The 22,642-nt window shown below is 43.9% G+C and overlaps 1 protein-coding gene and 1 pseudogene across 2 annotated transcripts in view; one reads left to right on the top strand and one right to left on the bottom strand.

The window, feature by feature from the left end:
- AAMDC (adipogenesis associated Mth938 domain containing) overlaps positions 1-22,642 on the bottom strand; it is a 55,164-nt gene that overhangs the window by 190 nt on the left and 32,332 nt on the right. Inside the window, exon 3 of the mRNA XM_053561985.1 lies at positions 3,598-3,693. Coding sequence (XP_053417960.1) covers positions 3,598-3,693 — 96 coding nt within the window. The remainder of the gene's footprint in view (positions 1-3,597; positions 3,694-22,642) is intronic.
- On the top strand, positions 20,943-21,827 carry LOC128565495 (40S ribosomal protein S4, X isoform-like; annotated as a pseudogene). Its single transcript, XR_008374268.1, has one exon. The product of XR_008374268.1 is annotated as a 40S ribosomal protein S4, X isoform-like (transcript).

Raw genomic sequence — 22,642 nt, 5'->3', positions numbered from 1 at the left:
GATGAAAAGAAGGGGATGGCCCTCAGGGCTTGCTTTCCTGCTGTAAGGCAGTGTAAGCAAATGTACTCTAGAGAATTAGTGACAACTGTCATTCCTTTATCACCCACCACGTCACCCGTCCGAAATTTGGCAGTGAGCACCCATAAGTCAAAAAGTCCTCTGAGACTAAGCATGGCTTTTCACACCTATAATTCCAGCACTTTGGGAGGCCAAGGTGGGAGGATCACTTGAACTCAGGAGTTTGAGGTTGCAGTTAGCTGTGATGACACCACTGCACCGTAGCTAGGGAGACAGAGTGAGATTCTGTCTCAAAAATAAAAATAGGCTGTGAATGGTGGCTTACGCCAGTAATCCTGGCACTCTGGGAGACCAAGGCCAGAGCATTGCCTGAACTCAGGAGTTTGACAACAGCCTGAACAAGACCAAGACTCTGTCTCTACTAAAAATAGGAAAATTAGTGGGATATCCCAGCATGTGCCTATAGTCTCCCCTACTTGGAAGGTTGAGGCAGGAGGATTGCTTGAGCCACCAAGAGTTTGAGGTTGTAGTGAGCTGTGATGATGCCACGGCACTCTACCTAGGGTGACAGAGGGAGACCGTATCTTAAATAAATAAAATTTAAATAAAAAAAAAAAAGCCTCTGAGAAGTTGACAGAGGTGTCATAATACTCATGCATAAAGCTCAAGTGAAATGTAAATGAAAAAGCATGGATATTGGGGTCAGCCCTGGATTTAAATCCTTACTAACGGTATAACCTTGAGTTCAAGTGAATTAAGTTTTCTGAGCCTTTGTTTCCATGTCAGTAAATTAGGGTTCCTAACACCTATCTTACAGGGTTTGTAAAATGTCCAGCATGGTGCAGAGCCCAAACAATGTAAATGTTAAATGTCTGAGTCAGTCCAACCTGAGTCTAAACTCCAACTTTATCACATACCAACTAAGAAACTCTAGGCCTGCTATTTAAAGTCTCAAAGCCCCAGTTGCTTCCTCTATAAAACACGTATACTAATTCTGACATCACTGGGTTGATGTTTGGGTGAAATTAACTAACGTATGTATATTGCAGCTCAAATGTCTTCTCAGAAAGGCCTTTGTTGACCATCACTTTATAGCCCCTCTTAAGTCAACATTTTCTTCACAGCATTATTATCTAAAATTGTATAGTTTTTTATTATCCATGAGGGGCAGGAAACTTTTTTGTCCAGTTTATCGCACATCCCCAGTGCCGAGAATAGTGCCTGGTCCATAAAAAGTGCTTAAAAAATATTTATAAATGAATTTATAAAAAAGATATTCTCAATAGTGGCAGCTATTACTAGATGATAGCTAATAATAGCTATTATTATTTTCCCACCTCAATGGATTGTCCTAAATATTTTTTATTTTTATTTATTTATTTTTTATAGAGACAGAGTCTCACTTTATCGCCCTCCATACAGTGCTGTGGCATCACACAGCTCACAGCAACCTCCAACCCCTGGGCTTAGGTGATTCTCCTGCTTCAGCCTCCCAAATAGCTGGGACCACAGGCACCTGCCACAACGCCTGGCTATTTTTTTTGTTCCAGTGTGGCCGGGGCCGGGTTTAAACCCTCCACCCTCAGTATATGGGGCGGGCGCCCTACCCACTGAGCCACAGGCACCGCCCAGAAGTTTTTTTTTTGTTTGTTTGTTTTTGTTTTTGCAGTTTTTGGCCGGGGCTGGATTTGGACCCACCACCTCCGGCATATAGGGCCGGCGCCCTACTCCGTTGAGCCACAGGTGCCGCCCCTAAATATTTTTTAAATAGGTTTTAAGTGGACTCTGCCTCCTCAGAAAGAACTCTTGAGTGAAATATTTTTTAACATGCCCTACGTTACTTTTCCATACATTTAAAAGATTCATAACAACAAAAGCCATACAGATAGGAATTATAGCAATGGGAGAAAAACGAATTTAAAATTTAAAAATACAAATAAGTAAAGGGTACCTTCATCAGTAGGGAACAGGAGAGGATGAAATAGATCTCTATATATTTATGTAGAAGGCTGTCCATAATGTAATGATGTAAATGGGTATAAAGGATACAGAACACTACTATAGTATTGATCTGATTTATGTAAGATGGCTTTAAGTGTGTACATGCATATCTGTATGTATAAATGTGTATAAATTGGCAGATGTACTCAGAGAGAGCTGTAGCCAGTATACAGCTATCCTGGCATGGTAGCTCATGCCTGTAATCCTATCACTCTGGGAGGCCGAGGCAGGTGGATTGCCTGAGCTCCTCACCGGTTTGAGACCAGCCTGAGAAAGAACAAGACACCATCTCTAAAAATAGCCGGGCATTGTGGCGGAAACCTGTAGCAAGAGGACGCTGAGGCAAGAGAATCGCTTAAACCCCAGAGTTTGAGATTGGTATAAGCTATGATGCCACGGTACTCTACTGAGGGTGACAAAGTGACTCTGCCTCAAACAATAAAAACAAATGTGGAGATTGGAAAGGGGAAATCTTTCACCTTTTCCTTATATTTTCTACATTGAATCTTTTACAATAAGCATGTATTATTTCAGTAAGAAAAATAAAAATAAATATTTTTTCTAAAGGAGAAAGAAGCATAATTTTCTTTTTCTTTTTTTTTTTTTTTTTTGTAAAGACAGAGTCTCACTTTATGGCCCTCGGTAGAGTGTCGTGGCCTCACACAGCTCACAGCAACCTCCAACTTCTGGGCTTAGGCGATTCTCTTGCCTCAGCCTCCCGAGTAGCTGGGACCACAGGCACCCGCCACAACGCCCGGCTATTTTTTGGTTGCAGTTTGGCCGGGGCCGGGTCCGAAACCACCACCCTCGGCATATGGGGCCGGCGCCCTACCGACTGAGCCATAGGCGCCGCCCTACAGAAGCATAATTTTCATAGTCTAAGAAGGGAAAGAAGAAAAGGTAGTACAAAATACAGTAAAATATAAAGGACAAAATATTGGCAACTGTGCAAATTGAGAAATTCTAGGATTGGCTGGGCATGGTGGCGCATACCTATAATCCTAGTTGTCTGGGAGGCTGAGGAGAGTAGATTGCCTCAGCTCATGAGTTTGAGACAGCCTGGGCAAGAGACAGATCCCGTCTCTATTAAAAATAGAAAAACTGGGCGGCGCCTGTGGCTCAGTCGTAAGGCGCCGGCCCCATATACCAGGGGTGGCGGATTCAAACCTGGCCTCGGCCAAACTGCAACCAAAAAATAGCCGGGCATTGTGGCAGGCGCCTGTAGTCCCAGCTACTTGGGAGGCTGAGGCAAGAGAATCACCTAAGCCCAAGATCTAGAAGTTGCTGTGAGCTATGATGCCACCGAACTCTACCGAGGGCAACAAAATGAGACTCTGTCTCTACAAAAAAAAAAAAAAAGAAAGAAAGAAATTCTAGGATTAAGGCATTTCCAAGAAACAGCTGAAATGACAGTCGCAGTGTTAGGTAGACTTGAGATGACGCAGAGTAGTGTATGCAGCCATTACTCTATCCTGGTCAGCAAGATGAGGTGTATGATATATAGAGATGAACTCCCAAGAATGACACATTTATAAAAGTCCCGGAGATACCCCTGCCTTCAGGCACACCCATACCTACCTTCAAGGCCTCACTCATCCCTCGGCCAATCACAAGACTCTGTACACCCTTCTCGACAATTTCCTTCACATCTGCAGGCTGCACACCAGGAGAATGCTGATGTGGAAAGAGAAAGCAAACAGGTAACTGCTCTCAATCTTTCTTTACAATAGGCATTCTTGTGAGATTCATTCATTCAAGAAATGTTTACAGAGGTTCATTCAGTGCCAGGTATTGTTCTGGGCTCTGAGATTAACCAAGAAGATAGGCTCAGTGCCCGTAGCTCAGTGAGTAGGGCACCGGCCACATACACTGAAGGTGGTGGGTTCAAGCCTGGCTCAGGCCTGCTGAACAATGATAACTGCAGTCACTAAATGACTGGGCGTTGTGCTGGGCGCCTTTTGTCCCAGCTGCTCAGGAGGCTGAGGCAGGAGAATCGCTTAGGCCCAGGAGCTTGAGGCTGCTGTGAGCTGTGATGCCACAGCACTCTACCAAGGGTGACATAGTGAGACTCTGTCTCAAAAATAAGAAAAAAAACAAACCAAGAAGATAGAGTGCTCCTCTTAAGGACCTCCAAGTCTAGTGAAAAATAAAGAAGATCAAAAAGAAATTTCAGTAGTTTGTAGGTGCTTCAAGGAAGTTGAATTCAGCATATTGTGAGAACACAGAGAGAATGGGCACTTAATTCAGACCTGGGAGGTTAGGCCAACGAAGGTATTACAGAGAGGGTGACATTTAGGGTGGCACTTGTGGCTCAAAGGAGTAGGGCACCGGCCCCATATACTGGAAGTGGCAGGTTTAAACCCAGCCCCAGCCAAAACTGCAAAAAAAAAAAAGAAAGAAAGAAAGAAGGTGACATTTATATACTAAAAGCTAAAAGACACACAGGAATTAGCCAGGTTAAAGAAAATCATAGAACAAGGCATTCCATGGACCATAGCATGGACAAAGACTCAGAGGAAAGAAAATGCCTAGGAAAATTAAGTAATTCAGTACTTATTGTGAGCATAGAGCGGCAGGTGTGATGGGAGAAGAAAGGACCTGCACATCATACTCAAATTAGGACTTTAGAAAATTCTCATATGAATCCTACACTGTTACCCTTTTCTGAATTCCTTCCCCACTTAACTCCAGGAAACTATTTATGCTTTAAAACACACCTATCGGGCTCGGCACCTGTGGTTCAAGCAGCTAAGGCGCCAACCACATACACCTGAGCTGGCGAGTTCGAATCAGCCCAGGCCCGCCAAACAACGATGGCTACAACCAAAAAATAGCCGGGCACTGTGGCAGGCGCCTGTAGTCTCAGTTACTTGGGAGGCGGAGGCAGGAGAATCGCTTGAGCCCAGGAGCCGGAGGTTGCTGTGAACTGTGATGCCACAGCACTGTACCCAGGGTGACAGCTTGAGGCTCTGTCTCAAAAAACAAAACAAGAAAGAACACACCTATCAGTCTGAAAAGTCTTCCCAATTCTCCAGGCATATTTAAGGTAAGTTGTTTAGTGACGAATCTGAACTACATCTGCATCAGCAAAGGGAATATGGGACTTAGAGTTTGGGATCTATGAGCCCAACATACTGGGCTTCACCTGTTAGGTGCCTGCACAATGATGATGCTCTCAGCGTTGCCGCTCAGAGAGACAGAACATTCCTTTTGTGACCCACATACTCTCTCTTTTCATTGATTTAACCAGCATTTACTAAGAACTTTTACTTGGTGCCAAGTCTCAGAGGAAGCAAATACTCCTTGAAGGAGTTTTACTCAAGTAAAGTTAGTGAACGTGTGCAAATATTTACAACAGTATGAGACCCAAAGAGAGTTTAGGATTTCAGAAGATGGAGCAAGCATTTATACCCAGAAGACCAAAAGTCACAATATAACAAAGACATCTGTGCCAGAGTGTTTATTGCAGCCCAGTTCATAATTGCTAAGTCATGGAAGAAGCCCAAGTGCCCATCAACCCACGAATGGACTAGCAAATTGTGGTACACGTACACCACGGAATATTATGCAGCCTTAAAGAAAGACGGAGACTTTACCTCTTTCATGTTTACATGGATGGAGCTGGAACATATTCTTCTTAGCAAAGTATCTCAGGAATGGAAGAAAAGGTATCCAATGTACTCAGCCCTACTATGAAGCTAAATTATAGCTTTCACATGAAGGCTATAACCCAACTACAGCACATGACTATGGGGAAAGGGCCAAGGAAGGGGAAGGGAGGGGGGAGGTTTTGGTAGAGGGAGGGTAATGGGTGGGGCCACACCTACTGTGCATCTTAGAATGGGTACAGCAATTGCACTAATGTACACAGCTATGATTTAACAATAAAAAAATAGGTGAAAAAAAAAGAAGATGGAGCAAGCAAATGTGAGTGGGAAATTGTTATGGAAAACATGTTGTAAGTGGGTCTTGCAGGAAGTGAGGACTATGCCTTGATCAATGGTGTAGACATTCTAATCACAGAGATGGCTTAGAAAAAGAGCTGCTGAAATTATCAGAAAGATAACATGGGCTGAAGAGTTTTTCAGTTTAGAAAGATTACGGTTTAGATGAGATAGGACTGAAATTTGCCTATTTATAAAAGATATGAGAAGAGTGAATATAAGTTTTTCATTAAATTCTGTAGTAATATTTGCATTGCAGTTTTTATAATGCACCTATACAAATTATTTCTATGTGATCTGAATAGTGATCCTGTAAAATAAACTGAAAAGCTTCCTTCTCCTCATTTTATACACAAGGAAACTGAATCTCATAAAAGATATGCAGCCTTGGCCGAGATGACACAATTACCAACTGGTGGAGCTGGGATCACAACTCAAACATGTTTTACTTGTGGTTTAATGCACATTACCAGAATATTATACCCAGGGAGTAACTTTTCTTGAAGTTTAAAGAACTAATCTAATGACCACATGGAGGAGTTGTGCCCAGGAACTCGCCCATTGCTGGTACAGAATAAATGTTAGTTTAAATGTAAACCTGGGCCCGGTACCTGTCCCTCAAGCGGCTAAGGTGCCAGCCATATACACCTGAGCTGGCGGGTTCAAATCCAGCCTGGGCCGCCAAACAACGACGACGGCTGCAACCAAAAAATAGCCGGGCGTTGTAGAGGCGGAGGCAGAAGAATCACTCAAGCCCAAGATTTGGAGGTTGCTGTGAGCTGTGAGCTTTGATGCCACAGCACTCTACCCAGGGTGACAGCTGGAGGCTCTGTCTCAAAAAAAAAAAAAAAAAGTAATCCTGAATCTTCCCCAGAATAATCTCTTCCCTCTGTCTCTCACAAACTACACAGGAGACTTAAAAGCTCAACAGAGAAGATACCATGAAATTTCTTTTTTGAGACAGAATCTCACTCTGTTGTTGCCCAGGCTAGAGTGGCAGGGCCTCATCCTAGCTCACTGCAACTTCAAACTCCAGGGTTCAAGTAATCCTCCTGCCTCAGTCTCCTGAGTAGCTGGGACTACAGGTGCCTGCCACGACACCTGGCTAATTTTTCTATTGTTTGTAGAGATACTGTCTCACTCTTGCTCAGAATGGTCTCAAACTCCTGAGCTGGAGAGATCCACCCACCCTGTGCTCCCCAAGTAAAGGATTACAGATGTGAGACACTATACATGACTAGACACAATAGAATTTTAAAAACTATTTCAGGGCGGCACCTGTGGCTCAAGGAGTAGGGCGCGGGCCCTATATACTGAGGGTGGCGGGTTCAAACCTGGCCCCAGCCAAACTGCAACAAAAAAATAGCTGGGTATTGTAGCAGGTGCCTCTAGTCCCAGCTACTCGGGAAGCTGAAGCAAAAGAATCGCCTAAGCCCAGGAATTGGAGATTGCTGTGAGCTGTGACGCCACAGCACTCTACGAAGGGTGACAAAGTGAGACTCTGTCTCTTAAAACAAACAAACAAAACTATTTCATTAACAAAAGAGAGGGCTGGATGTGTTTACTCATGCCTTTAATCTTAGCACTTTGGGAAGCTAACGTGGGAGAATTACTTGAGGCCAGGGGTTTGAGACCAGCCTGGGCAACACAGTAAGACCCCATTTCTAAAAAAAAATAGAAATATTAGCCAGGGATGGCAGCACTTGCCTGTAGTCCTAGCTACTTAGAAGCTAAAGCAGTAGGATTGTTTGATCCTAGGAGTTTTAGGTTGCCATGAGCTAGGATGACACCACTGTACTCTATCCTGAGCCACACACATACACACACAGACAGAAAGAACCTGTTTCCAAAAGAAAGGCAAGCAAAACATGAGGACAAACAGAAAATAAATATCAAGATAAAGCTAAAACATTTAAACCTCCAAGAATGTCAGTCCATATAAAATGCAAAATGTAACTAAATATTGTTTACTTGAAATATAAAAACATGGGCAGCGCCTGTGTCTCAAAGAGTAGGGCGCTGGCCCCATATGCTGGAGGTGGCAGGTTCAAACCCAGCCCCAGCCAAAAACTGCAAAAAAAGAAAAAAGAAATATAAAAAGCATTTGATTAAGAGAACAGCATTTGATTAAAAAGAAAAAAGGGTCAATGAAAAAAAAACAATTAAAAAAAAAGTAAAACAAAAAGAAAAAAGAAAGCAAATAAGTAAAAAAAGAAAAGAAAAGGGCAGCACCTGTGGCTCAGTTGGTAGGGCGCCGGCCCCATATACCGAGGGTGGCGGGTTCAAACCCCACCCCAGCCAAACTGCAACAAAAAAACAGCTGGGTGTTGTGGCCGGTGCCTGTAGTCCCAGCTACTCCCTAGCTGAGGCAAGAGAATCGCTTAAGCCCAGGAGTTGGAGGTTGCTGTGAGCTGTGTGATGCCCTGGCATTCTACCGAGGGCCATAAAGTGAGACTCTGTCTCTACAAAAAAAAAAAAAAGAAAGAAAGAAAATAAAGACAGTTTGAAAACAAATGGATGACAGGGCGGTGCCTGTGGCTCAGTGAGTAGGGTGCTGGCCCCATATACTGAGGGTGGTGGGTTTGAACCCAGCCCCGGCCAAACTGCAACAACAACAAAATAGGCGGGTGTTGTGGTGGGCGCCTGTAGTCCCAGGTACTTGGGAGGCTGAGGCAAGAAAATTGCCTAAGCCCAAGAGCTGGAGATTGCTGTGAGCTGTGATGCCACGGCACTCTACCAAGGTCGACAAAGTGATACTCTGTGTCTAAAAAAAAAAAAAAAAAACAGAAAAAACAAATGGATGACAAAAGATATAAAATGCAAACACTAAGTTTAAGAGGACAAATAGAAAACAAATACAACATAGTGAGATTTCATCTCTAAAAATAATCAAACAACCCCCTCCCCACATAACACATCCATTCACATTATCCTTTTTCTTAATAACCTTCAGTAGCTTCTCATTGCCCCTAGAATAAAGGCCAAATGCCTTAGCGCGGTCTCTAAGTTCCCAGTGTCTCTCCAGCCTTACTGCATACCACTTTCTTTGTGCTACATACTCCAGTCACACTGCCCTTCTAGCATTTCTTCAACCATAGCAATTTTTCCTTCACCACTGTTAACATGATGAAAAGAAAATCTACGGATTGAGATAAAATATTTCCATATCACATATCTCACACAATATTTGTATGCAGAATATATAAAGAACTTTCAAAACAAAACAGTAAGAAAACATTTGAATTTTTAAAATGGTTAACTTAACCAAAGAAGATATATGGCTGGTTCCTGTGTAGATGAAGATTATCAGTATCATTTAGTCACCATGGAAATGCATATCAAAACCTCAATGAGGTACCAAATACTGGTGAGTCCCAAAGCACGGATGTGGAGAGAAAGGAGCACTTTTACACTGTTGGTGGAACTGCAAACTAATACAGCTTCTTAGGAAAGAAGTATGGAGACTTTTCAAAGAACTCAAATTAGACCTCCCATTTGAGCCCACAAATCCATTACTAGGCATCTACCCAGAAGAAAAAATATTTTATCTTAAGGATAAAAAATTTGCACTAGAATGTTTATCACAATTCAATTTACAATCACCAATATATGGAAACAACCTAAATGCCCATCAACCCAGGATCGGATTAACAAACTGTGGTATATGTATACCATGTAATACTAGGTTAAAAGACGGTGACTTTGGGCGGTGCCTGTGGCTCAGTCGGTAGGACGCCGGCCCCATATACTGAGGGTGGTGGGTTCAAACCCGGCCCCGGCCAAACTGCAACCAAAAAATAGCCGGGCGTTGTGGCAGGCGCCTGTAGTCCCAGCTACTCGGGAGGCTGAGGCAAGAGGATCACTTAAGCCCAGGAGTTGGAGGTTGCTGTGAGCTGTGTGAGGCCACGGCACTCTACCGAGGGCCATAAAGTGAGACTCTGTCTCTACAAAAAAAAAAAAAAGACGGTGACTTTACATCTTTTGTATTAACCTGGATGGAGTTGAAACATATTCTTCTTAGTAAAGTATCACAAGAATGGAAAAGCATGGCTTGGTGCCCATAGCTTAATGAGTAGAGTGCCAGTCACATACACTGAGGCTGGTGAGTTCCAGCCCAGCCTGGGCCTGACTAAACAAAGACAACTGCAACAACAAAAATAGCCAGGCGTTGTGGCAAGCACTTGTAGCCACACCTCCTTGGGAGGCTGGGGCAAGAGAATCGATTAAGCCCAAGAGTTTGGGGTTGCTGTAAGCTGTGATGCCACAGCACTCAACCATGGGCAACAAAGTGAGACTTTGTCTCAAAGAATGGAAAAGCAAGTATCCAATGCACTCAATACTAATATGAAGCCAAAAGACAATCTAATACTTGCCCACATGAGAGAAAAACTCAACCAGGTGTGGTGCCTCAACGCCTGTAATCCTAGTACTCTGGAAGGCCAAGGTGGGTAGATGGCTTGAGCTTGTGAGTTCGAGAACAGGTTAAGGTGACTCCTCCCTAAAAATAGCAGGGCATTGTGGTGGACACCTGTAGTCGCAGCTACTTGGGAGGCTGAAGCAAGAGGATCGCTTGAACCCAAGAGGTTGAGGTTGCTGTGAGCTATAACACCATGGCAATGGACCCCAGGGCGACTGAGTAAGACTCTGTCTCAAACAAAAAAAAAAGAAAAGAAAAAGAAGAAAAAATTCAATTCAAGCTGAGGGGTGGAGGAATGAGGGAGAAGAGGGTAGAGGAGGAGAGAGGGGGATTGGTGCCCTCCCACTTAATGGGCACAATGTAGGGTGTATGGCACACCTCTTGGGTCTGGGACACAACTACAAGAGGGACTCTACCTAACAAATGCAAACATTGTAACCTAGTTGTTTGTACCCCAACATAAATCTGAAATTAAAAGAAAAAGGAAGAGGGCGGCACCTGTGGCTCAGTGAGTAGGGCACCAGCCCCATATGCGGAGGGTGGCGGGTTCAAACCCAGCCCCGGCCAAACTGCAACAAAAAAAATTAGCCGGGCATTGTGGCGGGCGCCTGTAGTCCCAGCTGCTCTGGAGGCTGAGGCAAGAGAATCGCGTAAGCCCAAGAGTTAGAGGTTGCTGTGAGCCGTGTGACGCCATGGCACTCTACCCGAGGGGGTACAGTGAAACTCTGTCTCTACAAAAAAAATGAAAAAGGAAGAAAAAAACAAATGCTGGTGAGGATATAGAGAAATTAGTTCTCTTATACACTGCTGGTGGTAATAAAGAGCCACTTTGGAAGACAGTTTGGCAGTTTCTCATAAAGTCAAACATGTGTTTATCATGGAACTCAGCGATCACACTCCTGAAAATTTGTTACAGAAACTTGGACATGAATGTTCATAGCAGCTTTATTTATAGTAGCTCTAATCTGGAAACAATGCAAATGTTCAACCAGTGAATGGGTAAACAGATTGTGTTACAATTCAAACAATGGAATATTAATCATCGGTAAAAAGGAAAAAACTATTGATAATGCCAATATAGAAGAACCTAACTTGTATTATGCCGAGACTCAAAAGATTACATAGTCTATGATTCCATAAATACAAGTAAATTTTAAGATCCGTGTGTTAGCTAATTTAATTAGTTTCCTGATTAGCCAGCTAGTTTAACCAATTTCCTGATTTTGATCATTTTATTGTGATTTTGTAAGAGAATACCAAGAATATCTTTTTTCTTTTTGAGACAGGGTCTCATTTTGTTGCCCTTACAAGAGTGTTGTAACGTCACAGCAACCTCAAACTCTTGGGCTTAAGCGAATCTCTTGCCTCAGCCTCTCAAGTAGCTGGGACTACAGGCGCCTGCCGCAACGCCTGGCTATTTTTTTTTTCTTTTTTTTTTTTTGTAGAGACAGAGTCTCACTTTATCGCCCTCAGTAGAGTGCTGTGGCATCACACAGCTCACAGCAACCTCCAACTCCTGGGCTTAGGCGATTCTCTTGCCTCAGCCTCCACAGTAGCTGGGACCACAGGCGGCCGCCACAACGTCCCGTTATTTTTGTTGTTGTTGTTGCAGTTTGACCGGGGCTGGGTTTGAACCCTCCACTCTCGGTATATAGACTGGCGGCCTACTCACTAAGCCACAGGCGTCGCCCAACGCCTGGCTATTTTTAGAGGTAAGATTTCCCTCTGGCTCAGACTGGTCACGAACCAGTGAGTTTAGGCAATCCACCCACCTCGGCCTCCCAGAGGGCCAGGATTATAGGCGTTGAGCCACTGTGCTTAGCCAAGAATATCTTTATTTTTTAGGAAATATGTTCATGTATTTAGGAGTAAAGGGGTATAATTCTATAACAAACAGTACAGAAAAAGAAACTATCTGTAGATGGATAGGAGGGATGATAAAGAAAATATAAAATAACAACATTTATGTCTGGCTGAAAAATACATTTAGAATTCCTTGTAATATTCTTGTAACTTTTTAGTAAGTCTGAAATTATTTCAAAATAAAAGTTTTTTTAAATCATAGTATCATAAGCAAGGTCTATATTGGCAGGAAAAGACCACGTACAGGTACACATATACACGCATCTACTCCCTGATTTATTTAACCAAGTAAACAGAACTGAACAGAAGCCACGTGGCTTTCCAAAGCAGAAAAGATGCAGCATATCTTTGCTGGCTTTCCCCATGTCTCTCGATTTCTTGTGGGGCATGAAGCTGCTGGTGACATCTTCACTGTCAGTTTTCCAGAGCTGGTAACAAAGCCAAATTCTCTCTCACTACTACCCTTTGATTTTCAGGCTTATCTCATCAGCATCTTCCTGAAGAATTTACATTCAGACTGTATGCACTCATGTTTAAGGGAATATCAAAAAGCGTTCTAGACTAAAATACATGCATGTCAAAGAGTGAACCAAACTGATCAGCAGTAAAGGTTCATCCTCATTATGGGGAAGGACGCAGAGGTACGTCCAAGGTCTCTGAACAGTACCTCTGCCTCTAGCTTTCCCTGTTCTCCACAGAGATCAGAAAAGATCTGGGGATATTAGATTATTTTCTGATAACATTATTTAAGTTTGTAACTTTTTATTTTATTTCATTTTTATTTAGAGACAGAATCTTACTTTATCACCCTTGGTAGAGTGCCATGGTGTCACAGCTCACAGCAACCTCCAACTCCTGGGCTTAGGAGATTCTCTTACCTCAGCCTCCCTAGTACCTGGGACTACAAGCACCCACCACAATGCCCGGCTATTTTTTTGTTGCAGTTTGGCCGGGGCTGGGTTCAAACCTGCCACCCTCAGTATATGGGGCTGGTGACCTACCCACTGAGCCACAGGCGCCGCCCAAATTTGTAACTTTTTAAAGGCAAAACAGGCCAGGCACAGTGGCTCATGCCTGTAATCCTAGTACTCTGAAAAGCTGAGGCAGCAGGATCACTAGCGCTCAGGAGTTCAAGACCAGCCTGAGTAAAAGTAAAACCCTGTCTCTACTAAAAATAGAAAGAAAAAAAAAAAAAGCCAGGTATGGTGGCTCACACCTGTAATCCTAGCGCTCTGGAAGGCCGAGGGTGGCATTTGAGAGTGAGACCCTGTCTTTAAAAAACAGCCAGGTGGCGGCGCCTGTGGCTCAAGGAGTAGGGCGCCGGTCCCATATGCCGGAGGTGGCGGGTTCAAACCAAGCCCCGCCACAAAAAAAAAAAAAAAAAAAAAAACAGCCAGGTGTTGTGACAACGCCTATAGTCCTAGCTACCTAGGAGGCTGAGGCAGGAGAATTGCTTGAACCCAAGAGTTGAGGTTGCTGTGAGCTCTGATGCTATAGCACTCTACTTAACGTGATAAAGTGAGAATCTGTGTAAAAAAATAATAATTATTATTATGGGCAGCAACTGTGGCTCAGTGAGTAGGGCACTGGCCCCATATACCAAGAGTGGCAGATTTGAACTCGGCCCTGGCCAAACTGCAACAAAAAAATAGCCAGGCATTGTGGCGGGTGCCTGAAGTCCCAGCTACTTGGGAGGCTGAGGCAAGAGAATCACCTAAGCCCAAGAGCTGGAGGTTGCTGTGAGCTGTGATGCCACAGCACTCTACCAAGGGTAACAAAGTGAGACTCTGTCTCTAAAAATAATAATTAATTAATTAAATAAAAATAAAAATGGAAAAAAAAATTAGCCAGGCATCATGGAGGGCTTCTGTAATTCCAGCTACTTGGGAGGCTGAGGCAGGAGGGTCATTTAAATCCAGGAGTTTGAGATTGCTGTGATCTAAGTTGATGCCACAGTGTTCTAGCCTGTCTCTAGTTCTGTCTCCAAAAATAAATAAATAAATAAGTAAATAAACATTAAAAAATAAATGAAGGCAAAATAAAATAAGAGATATATTTTCACTTGATTACAACTAGTTCTTAAAGACTGTGTTTGCTATAGGATTGGACTAGGTGTCCTTTTTAGTTTCACAGTTCTGTGATCAAACATAGAACCTTCGTGAGCTGAATAAATATAATTTAAATAACTTAAGGTTTTTTCTGGAGATATGATGACATGACTATGGAAAATATTTAATAGAATTACAGATCAGGGTTAGAGATTTTCACCTTCCTTAAATAAATGCATTTACTTGATTTTGTATGATTTCTTCATTTAACAAAGAAAAACATCTACTTTGAATAACTCCATGATCCACATAGTCTAAGAGCTGATATTCTAGTATAATAAAACAAGGCTACTGACTGCTAGAAATCAAGTGACAGGTCATAAGAGAGTGCAAAACCATAATGCCCTAGAGATTCAGACTGGAGACAGCTGCAGCCCATCAGAGCTGCTGGATCAATGGAACTCAAGTGATGAATCTGGCTCTTGCTGCTTTACTGCAGGCCCTGGGTGTCACGTACAGAGCAATGAAAGATAACTGTAATGGCCTGTGGATTCAGGCGTTGGTGGTGATTACTCACAGTTTCCTGCAGAGGCCTGGGACTGAAGCATCAGACTGTTATTGAGACGTCCTCACCAGCTCCTCCTCAGCTTCCGCCAATCCCTTGGGGCAAAGCACCAGGCTCTCATCCCTACTGAATGTCTGATTCTGTTCCTCTTCTCTAAGAGGCTTTCTGTCACACAACCTTCAGTAGTTAAAGCTTATTGTTTCTTCTTAGAGGAAGCTATTAATTGTGGAAAAATGTCCAGCTAATATCCATTATGCCAGTGAAACGACAGGATGGCGTCCTATATGGCTTAGACATTTCCCCCTATTTTGTGTTAAATTTGAAAAGAAGACATTCCTAAATCACACTTCAAAGAAGCATTTTCTTCTGCCAAAATAAAGTGTGCATAAATGGGTAGTAGCAATACCATTATCTGACTATGCTGCTGATAAAAGCAGATTCTGTGAGTGAACGTTAAAGGATCTCTGGAATCCATTCCCTGTGAACACTGCCTGAATCACATTTTCATTGTTGTTTGTCTGAATTAACAGCTTCTTAATGATCTTGCTGCCAGTCTGGTGAAGGCTCCGGGCCCCCTTCTCAGAATAATGTTTAAAAATGCATAAAATAGGGGCAGTGCCTGTGGCTCAGTGAGTAGGGCACTGGCCCCATATACCGAGGGTGGCGGGTTCGAACCCGGCCCCGGCCAAACTGCAACAAAAAAATAGCTGGGTGTTGTGGTGGGCGCCTGTAGTACCAGCTACTCGGGAGGCTGAAGGAAGAGAATAGCCTAAGCCCAAGAGCTGGAGGTTGCTGTGAGCTGTGACGCCATAGTACTTTACCAAGGGTGACAAAGTAAGACTCTGTCTCTAAAGAAAAAAAAGCATAAAATAATATAAGATTACAAAGGAAACGTCTTATACTAAAGGAATTATAAAAATATTAAAAACAAATCTTGGCTCTATTAACACATGTGTGGAGGGCCCTTATACAATGTATCGATCAGGCACAAAAACAGGATGGCGGAGGCGTACTTTAGGAAACCTGCTTGCAGGCTGCGCCCTGGCAACAACCTTGCCGCCCGTGCCCTTTGCGCTCATTGGAGAGATACCTAGGTCAAGAAACCGCAATAACAGGATGTGTCCTAGAGTATATATACAGAGTGCTGTAAACAAGGTTAGAGAGCTTTTCCATCCTGCTCTCCCCGGACAAGGTTAGAGGGCTTTTCCATCCTGCTCTCCCCGGACAAGGTTAGAGGGCTTTTCCATCCTGCTCTCCCCGGACAAGGTTAGAGCTTTTCCATCCTGCTCTCCCCGGACAAGCTGCTTGCCCCCGATAATAAACTTGCTGAAAGCTGTCTGTGTTGGTGTGTTCGTCCCTACTGGCCGGTGGCCGAGCGACACCAACAACTGGTGCCGAAACCCGGGAACTTCATGATCCCCTCTCGAGACTGCTTTCAGCTGACAGGTAAGCCGCCCCCCGTGCAGGGTTTGTCCGGGTAGCCCCACCAGGTAGACAAGTGGTGGGGGAGACTTCTGCGGTAGCCGCAGAGCTTGCAAGGGAGGAGAAGGGATCCAGCTCCGACAAAAGTGAGGGCCCGTGTTCAAAGCGGGGGAGGAAAAGGGATCCAGCTCGCGACAAAAGAGAGTGCCCGCGATCAGAGCGGGGGAGGAAAAGGGATCCAGCTCGCGACAAAAGCGAGGGCCCGCGATCAGAGCGGGGGATTGTGTACATGGGTCATTGGCCACGACCATAGTGGCGGGTGTTAGTCTTTTGTTAAGTGTGTGTACTGTCTGGTGTTCGTGACCCCTTTTGTTGTATCTGTCTTGAGTCTGAGTGAGAACAGCAGTTCGTTGCCTGTCCTCGTTCAACACAATCTTCTTCATTTTTAATTTTTTAACTTTGGATGCCAAAGGGCAAACAGCAGCAGACCGCCACTGCCTTGGTCGCCAAACCAGCTCCCCAGTGCAAGTGCGCTGGAAGGATGTCCTTACCAGCCAATGGCATGGCCCAGACCCGGTTCTCATCTGGAACCGAGGTGCAGTTTGTGTTTCTCCACAGGACCAGAGCTCCCCGGTGTGGGTCCCAGAAAGACTCACCCGTCCAGTGAACCCCTCACACGATGAAGCCGCGCCCATGGAGCCACATCCAAGCGCGACTTCGGAGTCACCGCAGCCCTTGTCACGGCCATCGCCACAGCCCTCGCAGCCAGCCACCGCTGCTGCTGTCAACCAATTGTCCGCCTCAGTTGCGGAGGCCCTGCGCACCCGGGCCGCCTCAGTTGCGGAGGCCCTGCGCACCCTGGCCGCCGCAGCCGGACGCCTTCGCGCTGGACTGTTGTTGGTCGATTAGGGAGTGGACATTTTGCAGCAGCGGGTGGATGATGTGGAGAGATGCCTCTCCTTTGGTTGTTTAGTTCCTTGTGTGTTACCCCCACAATTTTTGAACCTAATGGTACCCTGTGTAATGCTTCCTTGCAACTATCCCTTTACCTTCTGGGGAGCTGGGATGCATAATTTGAAAACCTCACCTGCAAAATGTTGAATCATATTGTTAGTATCAATAGCACTGGAGTGCAAGTAATTACCGCTTGCGATATTCTAGGAAAAGTAACTAGTTTGCTCTCCCATGCCCGCAATTGGGCCGGCACCACGGCTTTAAGTATTATACTTCTAGTTGCCATAGTCTTTTGCATCAAACTTCTCCTTACCCTCCGCCAAAAACAACAACCAGACCGCATCATCGTCCAGCAGGCCCTCCTCGCCCTCCAAGCAGGAGGTTCCCCCCAAATCTGAATTAGCATGCTGGACCAGTAGCCAATGACGGGTAAGATCCCCCCCGATGTAGATCAACCTAAGACAGAGGACAGGCCACTGCTGCCTGTACCCTCCATGACGGGTAAGACTATACTCGGAAAGGGGGACAACCTAAGACAGGCATGGTCACAACTCGCAATAAATAAATAAAAAGGGGGAGATGTGGAGGGCCCTTATACAATGTATCGATCAGGCACAAAAACAGGATGGCGGAGGCGTACTTTAGGAAACCTGCTTGCAGGCTGCGCCCTGGCAACAACCTTGCCGCCCGTGCCCTTTGCGCTCATTGGAGAGATACCTAGGTCAAGAAACCGCAATAACAGGATGTGTCCTAGAGTATATATACAGAGTGCTGTAAACAAGGTTAGAGAGCTTTTCCATCCTGCTCTCCCCGGACAAGGTTAGAGGGCTTTTCCATCCTGCTCTCCCCGGACAAGGTTAGAGGGCTTTTCCATCCTGCTCTCCCCGGACAAGGTTAGAGGGCTTTTCCATCCTGCTCTCCCGGACAAGCTGCTTGTACCTGATAATAAACCTGCTGAAAGCTGACTGCGTTGGTGTGTTCGTCCCTGCTGGCCGGCGGCCGAGCGACACCGACACACATGTGCTTTCTTTATTAGTTTAAGAGCAGAAATCTTTACTAATTTTTTCTAGCAAACTTAACCTCCCATCTCACAGAGGCAGACAGGTAGTTGTTCTTTCAAAATCCACTTTGACACTTTTCTGGCTGCCAAGCTACTGACTCCATTTTCTGTCCTTGCAGCTAGTTATGGCCATTCGAGTTCAAGAACAGCCTGAGCAACATAGCCAGAACTCCTCTCTATAAAAATAGAAAAATTAACTAGGCACTGTTGTACACAACTGTAATCCCAGCTACGGGGGAGGCTAAGGCAGGAGGATCTCTCTCTTTTTTTTTAGGAGGATCTCTTTTTTGAGACAGAATCTCAGTCTATTGCGCTGGGTAGAGTGCCCTGGTGTCATGGCTCACAGCAACCTCAGACTCCTGGGCTCAAGCGAGTCTCTTGCCTCAACCTCCCCAGTAGCTGGGACTATAGGCACCCACCACCATGCCCAACTAGTTTTTCTATTTTTAGTAGAGACAGGATCTCACGCTTGCTCAGACTGGTCTCAAACTCCTAAACTGAAACAATCCACCCACCTTAGCCTCCCAGGGTGCTGGGATTACAGGCATGAGGCACTGCACCCAGCCAGGAGGATTTCATGAGGCCAGGAGTTTGAGGTTGCAGTGGGCTATGGTCATGCCACTGCATGCTAGCCTAGGCAACAGAATGAGACCCTGTTTCAAAAAAAAAAATATATATATATGTATTTATATATATGTATACATGTATATGTGTACATACATATGTATTTATGTGTATGTATGTATGTGTGTGTATAAGTTAGTCATTTTTATAATAAATAAGCCAAGATTGCAAGGAATGGTAAAGAGCAACCAATAGTCTTGAGCATTTTTTTTTTTTTTTTGGTAGAGACAGTGTCTCACTTTATCACCCTTGGTAGAGTGTTGTGGTGTCACGCAGCTCACAGCAACTTCAAACTCCTGGGCTTAGGCGATTCTCTTGCCTCAGCCTTCCGAGTAGCTGGGACTACAGGCGCCCGCCACAACACCTAGCTTTTTTTTGTTGCAGTTTGCCCAGGCCGGGTTCAAACCCACCACTCTGGTTATATGGGGCCGGCACCCTACCCACTGAGCCACTGTGGCCACCCAGTCTTGAGCATTATTATATGGTAGGCATTATGCTTAGGTTACTCAGGAAGAGAGAAAAATTAACTTTTTTCTTTTTTGAAATTAAATATCCACTATGTGAAATGAAGAACATTAGTTTTGAGCCCTAATACCAAAAGACTGATTCAGCACATTAGGGAAGGGAGAGATGTACAGAATCTGCATTTTAAATAAATGCTAAGAGGTAATAAATCACACTTTGAGAACTAGCAGTTGAGAGAAAAGAATGAAATTTTATGTGAGCAAGGCAAGCTGAATACATTCTAAGATTTATTCTTCCTAACCCATGCCTTATTCTTACATCAATCCGTGACAAACATATTATTTATTGTTATAGATAATTAAAATTGAGGTGCAGAGAAACTGAATAACTTGTTTAAGGTTACCCAGCAAAAATGTGATAGTGCCTAGACCTAGAAATCTAAAGATATACCAAATACTGCTATTTAGAAGTCCTAATATGAGTTAAAGATCACCATGTTACAGAAGAATTAATCATTTCCTCTACTTACCCCTGCCCCAAATATAAACACATCTGTTCTTTCCCTAATTTACCCAATCTCAATGAACGGCACCACCACTTACCCATTTAGCCATTATAGAATTCTCCCTCATCTGTTAAATCTAGTAAGTTATGTTACGTGGTCAATTTCACTTTTCTCGATTGGTAAAATGAATAGAAGGACATGGAGATATGGAAGGGACAAAATGAGAGAAGGCTTCAGAATAAGAAGCCCTAAATCTTTGTTTTTTTCTTTAGATATATTCTCACTCTGTAACCCTGGGTAGCGTACCATGGCATCATAGCTCACAGCAACTTCAAACTCCTCGGCTCAAATGACCCTCTTGCTACAGCCTCCCCAGTAGCTGGGGCTACAGGCATGTGCCACTACGCCTGGCTAATTTTTCTATTTTTAGTAGAGATGGGGTTTCATTCTTGCTCAGGCTGGTCTCAAACTCACGGAGTGCTAGGATTACAGGTGTGAGCCACCACACCCAGCCAGAATCCCTAAATCTTCTGGCTTACTTGAACCAAATGGCTCCATGGGAATCACTGGAGATGGACACTACAGAGGTGCAAGCACAGGAAATTTATTTTCAATTTTTTTTTCATTTCCACCTATGCTACCACTAACATACTAACTAATAACAGCTTCATTTATCAAGTACCTACAATATACCTATCACTGTACATTAGTCTGCATGACCTCTAAGAGCTAAGTAATGTTACTATCTTCATATTACTGGTGACGATTCTGAGGCTTATGTAACTTTGATCCTATGTACTTTTGCCTCTACACTGATGAGTTCTAGATCAACACCTCAGGTTTTCTTACCTCATCTTTCCCAATAAATGTCCCTGCTACTTGATAGAGAAACTTCCTCTTGAGTATCCTGCTGATAGATGAAACTAACAAGTTAAAAACTAAATCTATGGTTACCTTTTCCTATTTTCCTCTCTATCATCAATGGAAACTTTACAGTTTTATAGTTTTTAATCTTAATAAGAGGAAAAATAACTTAAAAAATGTTTAAATTGCTCTTTCCGTGCCTAACGCAGCCATGGCTTGTGGTCCCAAGAAGCATCTGAAGTGGGTAGCAGCTCCAAAGCATTGGATGCTGGATAAATTGACCGGCATGTTTGCTCCTCGTCCATCCACTGGTCCCCACAAGCTGACAGAAGTGTCTTCCACTCATCATTTTCCTAAGGAACAGGCTTAAGTATGCCCTGACAGGAGATGAAGTAAAGAAGATTTGTATGCAGCTTCATTAAGATTGATGGCAAGGTCAGAACTGATATAACCTATACTGCTGGTTTTATGGATGTTATTAGCATTGACAAGACTGGAGAGAATTTCCATCTGGTTTATGACACAAAGGGTCGTTTTTCTGTTCATCATATTACACCTGAAGAGGCCAAGTACAAGTTGTGCAAAGTGAGAAAAATCTTTGTGGGCACAAAAGGAATCCCTCATCTGGTGACCCATGATGCTCGTACCATCCGCTATCCCGATCCTCTCATCAAGGTGAATGACACCATTCAGATTGATTTGGAGACTGGCAAGATTACTGATTTCATCAAGTTTGACACAGGTAACCTGTGTATGGTGACTGGAGGTGCTAACCTGGGAAGAATTGGTGTGATCACCAACAGAGAAAGACATCCTGGGTCTTTTGATGTATTCATGTGAAAAATGCCAATGGCAACAGGTTTGCCACTCGCCTCTCCAACATTTTTGTTATTGGCAAAGGTAACAAACCATGGATTTCTCTTCCCCGAGGAAAAGGTATCCGCCTCACCACTGCTGAAGAGAGGGACAAGAGACTGGCAGCCAAACAGAGCAGTGGGTGAATGGTCTTTACACCTGGTAGCATGTTTTAAAAGGTTTTTGTGCTTAATTAAAGATAATACAGCATGAAAAAAAAAAGTTTAAATTTATGGCTCGGCGCCTGTGGCTCAAGCGGCTAAGGTACCAGCCATATACACCTGAGCTGGTGGGTTCGAATCCAGCCCAGGCCCACCAAACAACAATGACGGCTGCAACCAAAAAATAGCCAGGCGTTGTGGCAGGCGCCTGTAGTCTCAGCTACTTGGGAGGCGGAGGCAGGAGAATCATTTGAGCCCAGGAGCTGAAGGTTGCTGTGAGCTGTGATGCCACAGCACTCTACCCAGGGTGACAGCTCGAGACTCTGTCTCAAAAAAAAAAATTTTTTTTTTAATTTATAAAAGGAAAAAATATTATAGTAGAAAGGAACATGAAATAAAGTTGGAATCTGACCTGAGCTTTTTGTTTCATTTCATGCTTTCCTAGCTCTGTGCCTATGTAAGTTATATAAACTTCTCTGTGCTTAAGTTTTCATATATAACGAGGTTAATGGTAATGTTAACTCATATGGTCATATCTGGAAAAAATACAATATACAGTGCTAAATCCATTTTCGAGGGGAAACAAATCTGTGGTATGGAACACTCACAAGTTCATGCCCCAGTATATCTTAAACCATAGTCTGGATAACCTTTATCAGACACATCACTCTCCCACATAAGTATCTGTGAAATTAATTTCATGTGACAACTTGACTAGGCCACAGGGTGCCTAGGTTAAATATTATGTTTGGGTGTGTCTGCAAGGATGTTTATGGCTGAGACTGGCATTTGAATTAATGGACTAAGTACACTGACCTCCCCTATGGAGGGAGCCACCATCCACTGAGACCCTGGAAAGAATTAAAGGCAGAGGAA

The sequence above is a fragment of the Nycticebus coucang genome, chromosome 14 (assembly GCF_027406575.1).
Source record: "Nycticebus coucang isolate mNycCou1 chromosome 14, mNycCou1.pri, whole genome shotgun sequence".
Classification (NCBI taxonomy): domain Eukaryota; kingdom Metazoa; phylum Chordata; class Mammalia; order Primates; family Lorisidae; genus Nycticebus; species Nycticebus coucang.
Note: the sequence above shows the minus strand (reverse complement) of the source record. Positions and strands in the feature narration are given on the sequence as shown.